The 18,061-nt window shown below is 50.7% G+C and overlaps 1 protein-coding gene across 1 annotated transcript in view; it reads right to left on the bottom strand.

Moving 5' to 3' along the window:
* BDH1 (3-hydroxybutyrate dehydrogenase 1) overlaps positions 1-18,061 on the bottom strand; it is a 37,019-nt gene that overhangs the window by 8,051 nt on the left and 10,907 nt on the right. The window contains exons 3-5 of the mRNA XM_039489074.1: positions 14,315-14,387; positions 11,620-11,730; positions 6,856-6,997 (exon numbers count right to left, since the gene is read on the bottom strand). Coding sequence (XP_039345008.1) covers positions 6,856-6,997; positions 11,620-11,730; positions 14,315-14,387 — 326 coding nt within the window. The remainder of the gene's footprint in view (positions 1-6,855; positions 6,998-11,619; positions 11,731-14,314; positions 14,388-18,061) is intronic.

An 18,061-nucleotide genomic window follows, 5' to 3' on the forward strand; every position in this document is an offset into this window, starting at 1 on the left:
CCTCAGTGGGGGTTCTGGGTGCACAAGGCCTGCAGGACGGCTCCACTAACTAGTTAATCTTCACAGTGCCCTTGTGCAGAAGGCAAGGCTCAGTTTCTGCATTGGGCAAATGAGAGACAGCATCAGCAGATGACTTGCCGTACAACTCAGAGCTGAGATTAGTACTCAGAAATTCTCCTTCTCCCACTAGGGCGTGGCCGTGTTCCCCCTCCACACACCCTCCCTGTAAAGTGAACACCACAAAGATGCAATGGTCTGATTTAACAAATGAACAGTGCAAAACAAAACTGCTGGCAGTCTCAGGATGGACAGCTCCAGAAACTGAGGGTTCGCTCCTGCTAGGGGCGGAGGACTCTCACTCTAATCTAGCAAAGCACTTAAGCTAGTGCTTAACTTTAAGCATGTGAGTGGAGCCCCACTGGCTGCTGTTGATTCTGGGAATGCAGCAGGCATCACTGGTACTCGCTTCCCCACACTGTCCTGGGTGCTTCAGCATTGATCTTCCAGGACGACCAATTTTGGGAATGAGTTCTCTCTCTACGTCTCCACTGGCACTGCCAAGGAGGCTACCAATGCTGACGGGATTACTTTGCAATGTGGTCACCTCTCGGTCTGAATCAGGACTGAGACCCACCAAACAAACGTGAGGTGGTAGCAGCTTTCAGCTATACACACAATGGGCAGCCTGCAAGTGAAAGGCTCTGTACACCAAGGGGTTGAGGCCCAGGTGTGGAAGATGTGGGTTCTCCTCCCCAGATTCGCTGTGTGGCCTGAGGCAGGTCATTTAACCTCTGTAGGCCAAAATCTCCCTACCTGTAAAATGGGGCTAATGATGCTCGCCCCCTAGGATGGGGGGAGGTTTGTGAGGCACTGGGAGAATAGAGACACAGCAGCACCAAGTGCCGTCATTAAAACCCTGCAGATGAAGCCCCCTCGGCTTCCAGGAGGCCTGGCTGATGAAGTGAATTGGGACAGAACATAAGGAAACTTCCCCAGCCTCAGAGTGGGGCTTACAATAGAGGCAGATTATCACAGCTGGCTCCATGCCAACCTCTCCCTTAGTTCACTGAGTGAGAGGCTGAGCTCTGGCATGGCACCTCCTGGTGCACAAATCGCGCATGGCACCAGTCCTGCTGATGACACAAGCAGGTTTTCCATTCAGGATGAAGAAAGGTTTGGCTCATCAGAACTCAGGGCCAGCACCCAGCTGGCGCACTGCTGATGCTGGAGACAAGCCCAGCTGGCGCGAACCGGCGCGCTGCCGCCGCCGGAGACGGGCCCAGCTGGCGCAAACCGGCGCGCTGCCGCCGCCGGAGACGGGCCCAGCTGGCGTGAACCGGCGCGCTGACGCCGCCGGAGACAGGCCCAGCTGGCGCGAACCGGCACGCTGACGCCGCCGGAGACAGGCCCAGCTGGCGCGAACCGGCGCGCTGCCGCCGCCGGAGACAAGCCCAGCTGGCGTGAACCGGCGCGCTGCCGCCGCCAGAGACGGGCCCAGCTGGCGCAAACCGGCGCGCTGCCGCCGCCGCAGCCGGCCCCAGCTGGCGGGAACCCGCGCCCAGCCGCCGCCGGAGACGGGCCCAGCTGGCGTGAACCGGCGCGCTGCCGCCGCCGCCGGAGACAAGCCCAGCTGGCGTGAACCGGCGCGCTGCCGCCGCCAGAGACGGGCCCAGCTGGCGCGAACCGGCGCGCTGCCGCCGCCAGAGACGGGCCCAGCTGGCGTGAACCAGTGCACTGCTGCCACTGCTGGAGTCGAGCCCAGCTGGCGTGAACCGTCACATTGCTCCCACTGGAGCCGGGCCCCGCTGGTGTGAACCGTCACACTGCTGCCGCTGGAGCCGGGCCCTGCTGGTGTGAACTGGCACCCTGCTGCTGCTGCCGGAGCCGGGCCCTGCTGGTGTGAACTGGCACCCTGCTGCTGCTGCTGGAACCGGGCCCCGCTGGTGTGAACCGTCACCCTGCTGCCGCTGCCGGAGCCGGGCCCTGCTGGTGTTAACTGGCATTCTGCCGCTGCCGGAGCCGGGCCCTGCTGGTGTGAACCGGCACACTGCTCCCACTGGAGCCGGGCCCCGCTGGTGTGAACCGTCATGCTGCTGCCGCTGAAGCCAGGCCCTGCTGGTATTAACCGGCATGCTGCTGCCGCTGCCGGAGCCAGGCCCTGCTGGTGTGAACTGTCATGCTGCTGCCGCTGGAGCCGGGCCCCGCTGGTGTGAACTGGCACCCTGCTGCTGCTGCCAGAGCCGGGCCTTGCTGGTGTGAACTGGCACCCTGCTGCCGCTGCCAGAGCCGGGCCCCGCTGGTGTGAACTGGCACCCTGCTGCTGCTGCCAGAGCCGGGCCCCGCTGGTGTGAACTGGCACCCTGCTGCCGCTGCCAGAGCCGGGCCCCGCTGGTGTGAACTGGCATCCTGCTGCTGCTGCCAGAGCCGGGCCCTGCTGGTGTGAACCGTCATGCTGCTGCTACTGGAGCCGGGCCCCACTGGTGTGAACCGTCACGCTGCTGCTGCTGGAGCTGGGTCCCGCTGGTGTGAACTGGCACCCTGCTGCCGCTGCCGGAGCTGGGCCCCGCTGGTGTGAACTGGCGTTCTGCCACTGCCGGAGCATGGCCCACCCCAACAACTGCTAACGCCCCTTCCAGGGACTTTGGTAACTACAGGAGAGAGAAGCCCAGGGAGTTTAGCTGGCACCTTCCTTAACAGCAAATGGGGGAACAGTATCCAGACATGACATGGGTTGGCTCACCCTACCCTCATCCCTATGGCCCAAGAAGGAGATGCAGAATGGCAGAGGGCCTGTGTAACTGGCTGCTGGTTCCTCTGGGGAGCAGAGAGGATGTGATGTCGAAAAGGAATCTGTGTCTGTAGTTTAATGAGTTTCTCAATAGAAATACAGGCAAAGCAGCATGATTAGGTAACAGCTCTGCCCGGTAAAGGGTGTAGTTTAGCCAGGAGAGCCTCGTGTGCTGTGAAATGTTGGCTGCAGCTTTCCCTCCAGTGCACATTCACAGGCTCGGGGCTAGTTCCACATGGGGCAGTTAGGCTCAGCGTTGCAATGGCTGAGTTTAGGTGCCCTGCTCCCCCATGGAACCCACAGCCCTGAGCAGGCGCTCAGGCTCCCTGTGCAATGCACGGGCTGCCTAGGAAAGTGATTGTGAGTGCAGAGCAGGAAATGTCTGGGGAAGGGGTGTGGCCTATGCCCCTCCCCTCAAATGTAGTCAGGCACCCTTCCCTGCTTGGGAGTCAGCCACGGCCCCTCTCCTGGAGTGAGGTCCGTCAGCCCATTCTCGCTACAGACCAGCAAGGTGGTGCTGCTGCTGCCTCCCATCGGTCAGCCAAGTGGTTTGTGCACTCAGCTGGGAAGTGGGAGCTCGGCTCTGAACCAGACAGAGTGAGGATCTGAACTTCAGCCTCATACATCCCAGGTGAGTGCTCTAATCACAGCACTACTGAGTACAAGGGACCCACCCCCTTCTTGGCTGCTTTTTGTGTGGAGACCAGTTCTGTATGTGCTCTTAGACAGCCTGAGGATGCATATTGGATCGGGGCCACTGGGGAACGCTTAGTTCGAGAATCCTACCAGGGCTCAGGGACCGAGCTGCTCGCCATGGTCAGGACTTGTGCGCTTGCATGAAACTTAGATGCTTCCAGTCATAGGGGGAAAAGGAGGAAAAAAGGTGGAGAGGGGGCGGTTAGTGGATTACAGATTGTTGTAATAAGCCATACATCCAGCATCTCTATTCAGTCCATGGTTTTAGTGTCTAGCAAAGTTATGAATTTAAGCTCCCAGGCTCGTCTTTTGAAGGCGTTGTGCAGGTTTCCTTTGATGATGAGGACTGATAGGTCACATATAGAGCAATGACTTTGTGAAGCTGCTCACCCACAGGTGATGGGGTGTTTTTGTCTATTATTTTCCTGTGCAAGTTCATTCAAGAGCAGGGGTGCTGGAACAATCTGTACAGTGGAGGTGCTGAGAGCCATTGAACCAAACTGTAAACTCTGTCTATGATGGAAACCACTTCAAGCCAGGGGGTGTGGCAGCACCCCCTGTTCCAGCACCTATGTTCAGGAGCACAGTGATTGTCCGGTTTCACCACATAGCTGTTATTGGGGCATTCAGTGCACTGGAGGAGGTAAGCCACATGTTGTGACAGGCATGTGTAGGACACATGGATCTCAAAAGATGCGTCATGGGGGGTGTTGATCATTGAAGCAGTGGAGATATGTCTGCAGGTTTTGCATCTGCTGTTCTGGCAGGGTCTGGTGCCTCTTTGAGTTGGTGGGTCCTGGTTAGTGAGGAGCTTGCTTCTGATGATGAGCTTGGAGCATTTGTGGGGATTTTTTGAAGGCCTGAAAGGAGGTTTCAGGATGGGGTCCCTACTGAGTATGGGTTGTAGTTGTTTGATGGTACCCCATACGGGTTCCAGTGAGAGATGGTAGGGGATGCCTAGGGGTGTGCGGTCAGAGGGGGTTTTATTTCTGTACTGAAGCAGGTTTTCTTGGGGTCTTTGGGTGGCCTGTTCCAGGATATGATCCTCTACATGGACACCACTTGACACTCCAACATCATCAATTTATCAATGCTACCCCACGTCAGAGCTGAATTATCTGTCCTCTTCAAGGGGCTGAATTTCTGACCCGCTACAGACCCTGTTATCATACTAACATGTAGAGGACTAGACATTCTTCCGGCAACTCTGCCTCAAAGAATTCTTTCACAACAATGACGACATCACCCACACTTACCATGCCCCCACCGACAGTCATAAGAAAAGAGAGTCACCTGACTGGACACCCTACACTCTTGATTGTTACATGGACTGCTTCAGGGAAAACATTGACTGAGAAACTCTAACAAACACCATATCCACACAATCTCTCCACCGCTGGGAGGGTAGCTATAAAGCCCCTGAAATCCAACCACCAGAGAGTGACCAAACCAGGAGGCAAAGGGGCCGCCGTCGTAGTCCTCAATCATGATGACTATGCTAACGAGGCCAAACGACAACTCATCTGACAGCGCCTGCTCTACAGAACTCAGAGAAGACCCCACACCAGAATTCACCCAGAAATGTCAGGATATCATCAAATCCTTCCCCAAACAACTCCCAAAGAAATCCTACAACCTCATCCCCCACAAGCCCACCACGGGGACCTTATGCATGCTTCCCAAGACACACAAACAAGGGAGCCCAGGCAGCCCCATAACTTTTCTAGGCACTAAAAATAATGATTTGAATAGAGAGACTGGATTTATGGTTTATTACAACAATCTGTAACCCACTAACACCCCCCCACACTCACACACAACTGCTGCCCTCCCACTTCCTTTCCCCCCATGACTTGGAGAGGTGTCCCTTGAAATGTGTGTTAACTCCTTATGCTAAACAATCTGTTCCACCTTGTGCATACCTGTGACACCCAAGTACATTTCCCAGACCTGAGGAAGAGCTCTGTGTAAGCTCAAAAGCTTGTCTCTCTCCCCCAACAGAAGTTGGTCCAATAAAAGATATTACCTCCCCCACCTTTTCTCCCTCATAATCCCCAGTACACATACAAAATGATGGGGTCTAAATTAGCTTTTGCCGCTCAAGAAAAAGATCTTGGAGTCATTGTGGATAGTTCTCTGAAAACATCCACTCAATGTGCAGCGGCAGTCAAAAAACCAAACAGAATGTTGGGAATCATTAAGAAAGAGATAGGTGGTTTACCCCCACTGGCAATTTGCACCAGCATCCTCCCACTGGGGGTTTCACCAAATGGGAGATGTTCTCCCTTATGCTGGGGCTCCATGGCAGACCTCCAGGGGAGGCTGTGAGATACACACAACACACACATCCCCTGGCCATTCTGGATAATTCACTTTTGGGGCTGTGCTGGCCAACTGTTCCCTGCCCCTAAAGGGAAAGTGGGAGGTTTCAAGTGCTTTGCTCTCCCCTCCTGCAGGACTTTCCCCAGTGGGCCCCATGTGCTGGACTGCGCTGGTGTAGCCCAGGGCCAAAGCTCTGTACTAGGAGAGTGCAGAGAGCCAGTGGGAGTCACTGTTTAACTGGGAGAGGGGGGTGAGTAACTGAGAGAGCAGCTGGCACCCAGCTGATTCTTAACACATTTCAAACCATATGCTGCTGTCTACATTGCTTCAGGTGGCTCCTGCCCCACTGGGATGCTCCAGAAGATGCCCTGCTGGGCCTGGCAGTCACTGCAGGGCCCTGCTGCAACATGAAAGAGGCTTATAAAGGCTCTGGCTGCCTGCTGCAGCAGCTCATGCTGAGGCATCAGAGCAGAGCTGGAGGTGGGCAGCAAGATTCCCATGGGGCCTGAGCCATGTGGGGCACTCAGCACGCTCCTGGCAAGTCACACATTCGGATAGGTGAGGCTACTTTTAGTCTACCCTGGCAACACTAAAGCGCTGCCGTGGCAGCGCTTTAACATGCCTTGTGTGGTCATGGTGCAGGGCTCGGAGAGAGCTCTCCCAGCTCTCTAATAAAACCCCACCTCCACAAGGGGCGTAACTACCAGCGCAGGGAGCACGGCTCTACACTCCCAGTGCTGGGGCACTGTCTACACTGGCGATTTACAGCGCTGAAATTTGCTGCGCTCAGGGGGGTGTTTTTTCACACCCAAGCCAGAAAGTTGCAGCGCTGTAAATTGCCAGTGTGGCCAAGCCCTGAGTGACAGACAGTCTCACAGTGATCTGGGGTGTCTGGATGGGACAGCCTGCTCGGAACTGCTGCTGCCTGAAGCTTTCTCCCCTTCACACACACAGCTTCTGAAGCCTGCCCTGAAAATCACATGAGGCGCAAGCCAAGAGAGCTCCTTCCGTGTAAGTCTGTGCACAAAACCCAATGAACAATCTCCCACCTTCCTGGGGGTCCTTCAAACTGGCTCCCATATGCTCCACCGCTCGCTCAATCTCTTGGCTGTTGCAGACATTGAGCTGGATAGTTCTCATTCGCTCACTCTTCATATTGTCCAGCTCTTGAGAACCTGCTGCTCCTTGGTCCTAGGCAGAGGAAAGAAATCAGTTTACGTCTCTTCTGGATTTGGGTGAAGTTTGTGCAAGAAGAAAAGGGCCAAATACAAGGAAGCCGCTAAAAGAAAACCATGAGAGTTCAGTGGGTGGATACCAGACAGCTGGCTCGCCCCTACAACTCTGGGGTGGAGGGGGGGCTGCTCCCCCTGGAAGAATATCCCTCCGGGAGACCCTCCCCTGACCAGTTAGCCCTGGCTGCTGAGTCTCCCACTGAATCTGCTTTGAAGAACTGATCCTTTCTGAGGGAAGGAGAGTGTGTGAGATGTTACTTCCACATGACGCAGGCTTATGGGGCTTGGGTAATGCCCCACACTGCAAGCGAAGGGGGGCTGGGTCCCCCCTTCTTTGGGCAAGTAACTCAGCTGGGTTTGAGACTTGATCTTTAGGACTCACGTTCGGCTGGGATACGATAACATATTGTGTGCAGAAAATCACACAGCAGCGAGAGTAGCTGTATACTGAGCACAAACCCCAGTCCTTAATCACAGAATCAGGGCTGGAGGGCACTGGGGCATCTAGTCCAGCCCCTCATAATGTGTGGGTATCTCTGCACCCTTCTTTCCTACAAGCCACTGGCTGTCCTGGGTTCTCCCAAGCAGCTCCCACTTGTGCAGAGGTGAACGTGCAGATCAGAGGTGCTTGTGGCCCTGCTAGTGCTCAGGATGGTGGCTTGAGGCCAAAGAACCTGGCTGTCCCCCTCTCTATTGGCAGTTTTCCCAGAACAGAGCCTCTTCCACCGTCTTGCTGTCGTCCTCCCCATGGCTGACTCCTGATCACTCCCTCTCTCCAGTCCTATCTCCCCTCCTTGGCACCTTTCTTCTCCGCTGAACATACCCAATCCCCTCAGTGGGTCCTTTCAGGATTTACACCCTAACCCCTTCACCATCTTTACTGCCCTTCTCTCCAGCTGATCCAGGCCATCCGGCAGCAGGACACTCCAAACTGATGACACTGCTCCAGAGATCACCCATGGACACATCCCCTTGGCTGCATTTACTCTCACTTCATCCTTTTATGACACGCCTCTTTCCCGGCCAGCTCGCTCTCATTGATATGTCTGCTCCGAGCGGTTCCCTCCAGCTGTGTGGAAATGTGAGCTGTGTTCACGTATCCACCTGCACTCTCATTCGGTCATGTTTTACACCATATTCTAAGCTCTCTCTGCTCTTGCCTCCTGGCCCCCAGCACACACGGCTGCTCCTCCCTCTCCACATGGCATCAGCAGCACGGTTTGGACCTGATGCTGAGAGGTGGCTGTGAGTTTCATAGGCTCATCACCTCTCAGGACTGGGCCCTTGACTGGCAAGAGAGCACTAGCTACTGGACAGCCCTGGCCATTGCACAAATCCCTTGGTGACGATGGTGAAAGTCTGGCTTGAAAAAGCCTCATGTGTCCTCTCCTCACTGCGAGAAACTCCTTCCATCAGTATAGGCTGTCTCTACACTATGGGGCTATGCTGACATAGCAATGCTGATAGTCTTCATAGTACGAACATACCCTCAGCCTATCTTTCCCTTAGCTCAGAGCCTACCCAACCAGAAGGCTGATCCTCCCATCTGTCCAATCCCAACATCTCAATGTGATGGCAGAATGATGGCCACTGATCCCTAAGTCCCTGCACGTCCGCTTCTTCCAAGGATTCTCCTGAAGGCTCCTCCTTTCTCAGGCCTCATCTGCTCTGGTTCCTGGTAGGATTTCTCTGGAGTTCATTAACTCAAATCTCCGATGTCTTGTCTATTCTCTTCTCCATCTTTCCTTGGATTGCCTCTCTTGTTCCAGCATGGGCTGTGTTAGTAGTGATTAGTATTTGTCCTTACAAGAAGGCTCGATTTCTGTGCTCGATTCACACAGAAACATTTAGCAGAGATGCGTATGAAAATGCAGCACTTTTAGACCCGTGTGTGGCTTTTTGGATTGCTTGTTTTGATTGTGATTGAAAAGACAGCTTAGTGCAGACGTTGGTTGCTTGCTCAAACACAGGGTGGTGCTGAGGTCAGTGTGTAGCCAAAAAGGTCAAACAACGCACAAATGGTACATCTAGAGATGCCAGGAAGAAGTCACAAATTGTAAGCGTGCAAAGTCCTCAGAATCAGAAGACAGGGCCAGAGGAAGTAAGAGAGGACAAGTGAAACAAAAAATACTCCTCCCATGGCAAATCTTGGAAAAGCTGGAAATCAATTCCCAGAGAAGAAAATCCTGCTAAATGACACTCTGAGGTAAAAGCTTTCGTGGGTAAAAAACCTCCACTGAAGACGTTTTTTACCCTCGAAAGCTTATGCCCAAATAAATCGGTTAGTCTTTAAGGTGCCTCCAGACTCCTTGTTGTTTTAATCTTTAGCTCTGCCACAGACTACACTGACAGACTATAACGTTAATCTTTTATGGCAAAAGCTCAGTAGAAATACTCAGAAAAAGAGTGGCCATTGTTCTGTCCCTCAGGTAGTTTTAAAACAAACAACAGTTTCCATGGCCCTACAGTACTCCGTGTTCTTTTGCTGCAGAGCCAGTAGAGGGAGCCGCAGTTAAATAAACCCCTTTGCCAGAGCTGCACTACCACAATTTGAAACAATGCAGAACGAAAAAAAATTATACAATTTTAAAAAATGAATAGAAAGGCAAAAATGTGGGAATTGTATTAAAAACATTTTAAAAGTACCTGGCAGTGTCTCTTTGAAGCTAATAATTATGATATGGGCATGGTTGGCTTTAGCAAAGCTTTTGATACGGTCTCCCACAGTATTCTTGCCAGCAAGTTAAAGTATGGACTGGATGAATGGACTATAAGGTGGATAGACAGCTGGCTAGATCGTCGGGCTCAACGGGTAGTGATCAATGGCTCCATGTCTAGTTGGCAGCCGGTATCAAGCCGGGTGCCCCAGGGGTCGGTCCTGGGGCCGGTTTTGTTCAATATCTTCATTAATGATCTGGAGGATGGCGTGGACTGCACTCTCAGCAAGTTTGCAGATGACACTAAACTGGGAGGAGTGGTAGATATGCTGGAGGGTAGGGATAGGATACAGAGGGACCTAGACAAATTAGAGGACTGGGCCAAAAGAAACCTGATGAGGTTCAACAAGGACAAGTGCAGAGTCCTGCACTTAGGACGGAAGAATCCCATGCACTGCTACAGGCTAGGGACCGAGTGGCTAGGCAGCAGTTCTGCAGAAAAGGACCTAGGGGTTACAGTGGACGAGAAGCTGGATATGAGTCAACAGCGTGCCTTTGTTGCCAAGAAAGCTAATGGCATTTTGGGCTGTATAAGTAGGGGCATTGCCAGCAGATCGAGGAATGTTATCATTTCCCTCTATTCGACACTGGTGAGGCCTCATCTGGAGTACTGTGTCCAGTTTTGGGCCCCACACTACAAGAAGGATGTGGGAAACTTGGAAAGAGTCCAGCGAAGGGCAACAAAAATGATTAGGGGGCTGGAACACATGATTTATGAGGAGAGGCTGAGGGAACTGGGATTGTTTAGTCTGCAGAAGAGAAGAATGAACGGAGATTTGATAGCTGCTTTCAACTACTTAAAGGGGGTTCCAAAGAGGATGGATCTAGACTGTTCTCAGTGGTACCCGATGACAGAACAAGGAGTAATGGTCTCAAGTTACAGTGGGGGAGGTTTAGGTTGGATATTAGGAAAAACTTTTTCCACTCAGAGAGTGGTGAAACATTGGAATGGGTTACCTAGGGAGGTGGTGGAATCTCCTTCCTTAGAGGTTTTTAAGGTCAGGCTTGACAAAGCCCTGGCTGGGATGATTTAGTTGGGTTTGGTCCTGCTTTGAGCAGGGGGTTGGACTAGATGACCTCCTGAGGTCCCTTCCAACCCTGATATTCTATGATTCTATGGTTACACCTGACACCATTTAAAATAGGTAACCACTCTTTCGTACCCTACTGAGAACAAAGTGTGTTCCCACAGGAAACTGGCTGGCTTAACTGCCATCCAGCCAAGGGAACCATCCCAGGGCCTCACACTGACACAGTGGCCTGAATTCTGGCCTGTCTTACACCCCATTGAAACCCTCACTGTAATAAACAGGGAAATCAGGACAGAATTTGGCTAGGATACCTAGGAACTGACTTCACTTGCATCAGTGCTACTGCCTTCACTGGAGTCACTCCTGATTTACACTGGGGATTATCTGTACTTCTGACTCTGGAAAACAGTGAATTTGCACCATGTGCCATCTAGTCACCAGAGGGTTGGGGGGTGGGTGCACTAATAAATTAGTCAAAATACGCTTTAAATAAATAGGCTTTATCGGAAGATTAGGTCCAAAGACCCAGCCCAGAATTGACTCCAACATTCTGATTTGAGATGGTCCCAAGTCAGTGTGTCCAGATTTTAGGTTCTGGCCCATTTTTAAATTGGGTCAGAGCCATGATATTTGGATCTGAATTCAGATGTGCAATTCCCCCAAATCTCAGGTGGGTAGATCTGGGGTTCTGGTCTAGGCCCATCTCCGATTCTCATGGAAGTGAAACAAATGCTTGTGTCATTTCTTGGTGTGACACCCACTGATAGGAAATTGTGCAGTGTGTTACAGTGCATGTGTGTTAGATGAAGGACCAAGCTCTCTTATTTCCCTACCTTAAACAGGCAACCAGCAAAGACAATGAAGCCTTTGGAGTGCAGATGTTTGGCTAAAGAGAACCCAAAACCTGAGTCACAGCCAGTAATGAGTACAGCTTTGCTGCCAATCTGTAAAACAAGACAAAATAAAACATATTGAAAGAGAGTGTTTGAAACAAGTGAATTGCAGAGCAGGAATAAAACTCGTATATGAGGTCAGAGGCATCCTCTCCCAGGGACGTCCTCTCAACTGCAGGCCAGTTGGTGGAATCTGGCACATCCCAAAGGCACCAAACATTAGCTCTTCACAAGTATCTGTGAGAGGCAGGGATTAACATCATCCCAGACCAGGAGAATGGCTCAGCATCCAATGGTGATGGGCTCTAGCAGAACAGAGACCAGGCAACCCCTACAGCAGTTCACATACACCTAGAAATAACGCCTGAAAATACAATAAAGAGCTACCAACAAAGCTCAGATGTTCTCCAAACCTAGAACTGCCCTGCTGTATTCAGGGTTAGCTGAACCGAGCAGGAATGAATAAATGCAATATGCAAACGAGAACTTACGGGGGAGAAATATGTCAATGCAATTAAAGAAAGGTTTCAGTTTAATCCTACTCACTGCTTGTTTCTTGTGGCCACCCTATAACACAAAGCAACAAAGAATCCTGTGGCACCTTATAGACTAACAGACGTTTTGCAGCATGAGCTTTCGTGGGTGAATACCCACTTCTTCGGATGCAAGTGAGTATTCACCCACGAAAGCTCATGCTGCAAAACGTCTGTTAGTCTATAAGGTGCCACAGGATTCTTTGTTGCTTTTATAGATCCAGACTAACACGGCTACCCCTCTGATACCTATAACACACAAACCCTCTGGTTACAATCTCATCAGATCTCATAAGACACGCAGAATCTGACTGGTTTAATATTTGGATGGGAAACCAGTTGGTTAATGTAAGATATTATTTTTTGCCTAGCTATTTTTCACTATGAAGGTCAAAAAGGGGAAGTTAATATTCACTCCTCCTCCTAAGAACATTGAATGGCTGGAGGTCAGCGGTGGAGGATGTTCAAATCCCTATAAGCGGTGTGTGAAGTGCTCTGACTTCCTTTAGGAGCAAAGGAATTGACTCCACCATTTTGATTAGATACAGGCCCAGGCCACTGTGTCCAGGTTTGATGTGCTGGCCCCATTTGCGCCAGGCATTACACATAGAGAGGGTGCTGCTATCAGTACCGTTAGTGAAGAACCATTTACCATGGCCTCTGTTCAAAACGAGACACGTGGCTTTCCCCAGGGCACACTGGGGCTGAGTGACAATGACATTAGCTAGTCCGACCGAACTCTCCCCAAGGTTCTGTTAGTCGCTCGGGGTCGGAGCAGCATCTGTGATTAATGCGGACAGGGATTATTATAATGTCAGGCCTGTGCCATGTGCAAAGGCAGGAGGGTACAAGCCTGGCCACAAGCGTACCCGGGAGGATGGCCCTTCCGGTGCGCCAGCAGGCAGGCACTAGCCGTCAGGAAGGAGATGAGGAGGGATGGGGCCATGCCCTTGATCAGCTAACAAGGGGGGAGCACATGGTACCTTCACTAAAGTGTGTGCGGGGGCGGAGGGGGGGAGGTACTGCTCGGCCAGCACACTCCAGTGGTTCCCAGGAGGCATTTGGGCAGGCTGATCTAGCTGTGCTCCTGAGGACTCCATGGCTGCCCCCCACCCAGGGCACAGGGCAGAATCTGACCCTTAATTAACTGTAATTTACAGCAATACAAATAATTATGCCTGGTACTATAGCCATGGAGATCTTCTGTCAGAAAACACGTTTTAAACACTAGCTCATGGTGAGAGTTTGGGAGGCGCATTGTGCACTTGGAAAAATGCTACTTGGCAACACTCCCAGTCCCTGAAATCCACACACCGGGGCACCTAGCATGGTAGGAAGGTGGAACTGTAACCAAGGACACGATCTATGGCAGTCCCATGACCAGAGCGTGTGAGTGACGCACAGTCCTTGAAGTGCTGTATCCTCAGCACAAGTGCTATTATTCCCAAAAGTCAGTGGGCTCAGTATTGGAGTAACTGGGTCTGTGTTATACAGGAGGTCAGACTAACTGATCTAATGGTGCTTTCTGGCCTTAAAATCAAGGAATGAATTTCAGATATAGGGATGTGAGAGACTAAGTGACTTGCCCAAGGTCACCTAGGAAGCATGTAGCAGAGCAGAGAACTGAACCCAGGTCTTCTGAGTCCCAGGCTAGCATCCTAACCACTGGGCAAGGTGTCCTCTGATGCACACAGCTGTAAACTCCAGTTCTTCCTCAAAGTGCCAGGGAACATATTGGGGAGCTACACCAATTTCTTCCAGCAAAGAATTCTGTCCCTAACATCCACTCATAGGGGGCAGGACTATTGTATACAAGGTATCACAATGCAACTGTATAAACTTCCTTAGAGAGGAGCTTTCCAACTGGTGAGTGAGTTCCTAATGTAGTAGAAAAAACACTGGTCAGGGTGTTCAATTTCACCACGTGCTCTTCTTCGTTAATGGACGCTACACACTAGGAAAGAATGTGGAATATGCTAGAGAGGTCCAACACAGGCTCTGTAGTGCAGATCAGAGAGGAGAATTTTGTCACAAGGTTTCTATGTTTGTGTTAAAAATCCTAGCTCGTCAGAGACAGCTCTTTTAAAGTGCTGTACGCTCACCTGATCTATTTCACTTGCATACGAACGTCTGCCACTTGGAGTCAAGAAAGGAAAGCAAAATCCTTGCACAGGCCTGCAAGAGGAAAGAGAACAATCAGGCACAGAATTTCTTTCCCAGCCACCGACCTTGAAACCTAGGCAAGAGCCATAAAGAGGTAATTTAGTTTTGCTCCTGTCCGCGGCATAGGATGTAATCTGAGAACAGAGGGCTTGGTCTGCAAATCTCCCTATACCTATTTTTTCTCCACTGTGTCAAGCATTTTTTCCTCAAAAGACTTGATGCTATTCCCAGTAGCTGAAGCTGCCAGGATACTAGTGAGCCTTATAAAACAGTCACTAATCTAACGCACACGGATACACCCAAACATGAAATGGACAGTCCAACGTTTTGAGGTTCTGAGAGCAGCAATACTCAGTATTCAATACCCAGAAAGCAGGTTTGGTGTCAATCATTCCACAGTCCAATAAAACTCACTGTTAGGAGACTGTCTCTGATATTCAGCTTAAATTTTCCTTTACTCAGTTCTACCTCATTACCCTTAATTACAGCCCCTCCCATCCCCTAAATAACACCTCTCTTGCCCTGGAGTCTGCACCAATCAGACACTCTTATGCAGTTCTCACATCCCGCTTAATAATTGTTTAACTAAGAGCTTGTGTGGCTTTGAGCCATGCCTGCCATACAGGTTACAATCCCCTCTGTACAGTTCATCTCCAGACATGCTGCATTTCCAAATGCAGAGTGACATGGAAGAGATGATGCTTTCCACAGAACGAGCATCTAGTAGGAGAGCCGTATGACTGGCAGCAACTCACCCTCAGCTTACAAAGATCATTTAAAGTCAGGGCTCAGTCAGAACGTCCATGAGAGCAATCCAAATTCCTTCCCCAGGCAATCACCTCTCCTCTGGAGCGATGTCAGTTTCTTTCTGGTTCCTTCACTCACTGTTATTGCTGCCTCTCAGCTGCATCTTGCTACAGTCTCTTGGCTCTCTCCCTTTGGTTCCCTGCAAGTATTTCAGCTTCCCTCTGCGCTTCTTTAGCTATCCCCTGGCTGGGTCTCTCAAACACTTTTTCTCAGGGAGCAGTGCTCTCTTGCTCTCTCTCAAGCAAATTGGTTCAGCTACTTGCAAGCAGATCCTCATCGGATGCCAGAGGTACCCCCTAAACAATGTGTGCCACACTATAACACTTTGTACAAAGATCTACATGTACTCAGCTTCTTCAGCTGCATCTAGGGCTGGATGGAGCTGTGACAGGAAATGGGCTATGCCTCAGATGGGTAAGGTGGAAACATCTAGTTGGACGGAAGTGATATTGGCATGTTTAACCAATCGGGTTACTACAGTTCACCTGCCATTCCACAGGCCAGCTCCTTCTCTACCTCAGCTGCAGTGTCACAAGCCCTGCCTCCTCTTGAAATAGCAGAAGCCAAGCGTGAAGAGGTTTAATTGCTGCGGAGGTCAGGCGCAGGTCACAAACTGGCTGTGTCTAAGATTACTGAACCGAGATACTGGCCTGGCATCCCACAACATTTTCATAACATTCATTTTAGTTGCATGAAACATTTTTATTTTTCAAAGTCATCTTTCTTTTGCTATTTACTTAAAACACATTGATCGACTGTTGTCCTTGTGCTGTTGCAGAGCAGAGCAATCTTGTGCAGATTACTGTGAATTTTGTCTATCTTGTTTTGTGGGGTAGACGAGTGAAATGAAGGTGAGTTGCTGATCAGTACTGATGCCAGCAAAAGAAAGTCCCAGCAAATGTGCATGACACTAGGCCTCTTAATGTGCTTTTATGGTGTGAACCAGTTTTAATCACCCTTATACAACAACTGAATTCTAGAGAGCACATCAGAGACCTTTGACGATACAGTGAGCTGATGGTTATGGAATTTAATTTGTTCTCTTAAATCTGTTAGCTTTGATTAATTTAACTATATGCAAATCTCAGGCAGAATTTGTCATGATTCAAGTGTGCAGAATATTATCCCATTGCATTAAAGCAGTGTTTCCCAAACTTGGGACGCCGCTTGTATAGCGAAAGCCCCTGGTGGGCTGGGCCGGTGTGTTTACCTGACCTGTCCGCAGGTCCGGCCGATCGCGGCTACCACTGGCTGCGGATCGCTGCTCCAGGCCAATGGGGGCTGCTGGAAGCAGCAGCCAGTACGTCCCTTGGCCCAGGCCGCTTCCAGCAGCTCCCATTGGCCTGGAGCAGTGAACCGCAGCCAGTGGGAGCCGCGATCGGCGGACCTATGGACGGGGCAGGTAAACAAAGCAGCGTCTCAAGTTTGGGAAACACTGCATTAAAGCACTGACAATGCAACAGCACTGCCATTCATGTCGATGGTGAGACTTCCACTGCAGCTCTGGCTAGCAGCCAGTGCGTGCTTTAGATCGTGTAGAGTAGAGAAACAAGATGTGCATTTAGGAAACAGAAATGTATTGTGAGCAAAGGGGACCGTAGCCCCACTGGGGTCCTCCTGGGTGCAGGTGTCTGCCTGGGTGGACCTGACTGCAGTATCTGGACCAAAGTTTCATGCTGTTTGTACAAAAAATCTCTACACAGTTTTTCAGACTTCAGTGTTTAAAACTGTCAGCTCCATGAGCCATCTGCAAAGTCATCAGTAACCAATGCCAAAGCTTCCAATGTTTTTTAGGGTCCAATCCCACACTCTTCACTCAGGCAACCCCCCGCCCCCAAAGTCCAAGGCCTTCTGATGTCAGTAGGGGCAGACTCAGTGCCTTTCAGGGCTGGGCTCAAAGTGAGGTGGCCGGATAAACAAAGTCAGTGGGAGTTTTGCCTGAGTGAAGAGTCCAGGGCTGGGACATTATTGACTAGTATTGAGGGGCCACAAGCACAAAGCCTGAGAGCCTCCATGGGTTTGATGTGGCCTCCACATCTTCCAGACACACATGGGAAATGGAACTGGTGTTTCCTACCAACCTGAATGCTTGGTAGGTGATGAACTATTCATCTAACTGATGAACTATTCTCTGTCATCACCATCATACATCTGCCCATCCCACATCCAGATACCTAATTAAGAACATAAGAACAGCCCTACTGGGTCAAACCAAAGGTCCATCTAGCCCAGTATCCTGTCTACCGACAGTGGCCAATGCCAGATGCCCCAGAGGGAATGAACATAACAGGTAATCATCAAGTGATCCATCCCCTGTCACCCATTTCCAGCTTCTGGCATACAGAGGCTAGGGACACCACCCCTACCCATCCTGGCTAGTAGCCATTGATGGACCTATCCTCCATGAACTTATCTAGTTCTTTTTTGAACCCTGTTATAGTCCTGGCCATCACAACATCCTCTGGCAAGGAGTTCCACAGGTTGACTGTGCGTTGTGTAAAAAAATACTTCCTTTTGTTTGTTTTAAATTTGCTGCCTATTAATTTCATTTGGTGACTCCTAGTTCTTGTGTTATGAGAAGGAGTAAATAACACTTCCTGATTTACTTTCTCCGCACCAGTCATGATACTATAGGCCTCTATCATATGCCCCCTTAGTTGTCTCTTTTCCAAGCTGAAACGTCCCAGTCTTATTAATCTCTCCTTAAATGGCAGCCGTTCCATGCCCCTAATCATTTTTGTTGCCCTTTTCTGAACCTTTTCCAATTCCAATATATCTTTTCTGAGATGGGGCAATCACATCTGCACGCAGTATTCAAGATGTGGGCATACCATGGATTTGTATAGAGGCAATATGATATTTTCTGTCTTATCATCCCT

The sequence above is a fragment of the Mauremys reevesii genome, linkage group 9 (genome assembly GCF_016161935.1).
Source record: "Mauremys reevesii isolate NIE-2019 linkage group 9, ASM1616193v1, whole genome shotgun sequence".
Lineage (NCBI taxonomy): Eukaryota > Metazoa > Chordata > Testudines > Geoemydidae > Mauremys > Mauremys reevesii.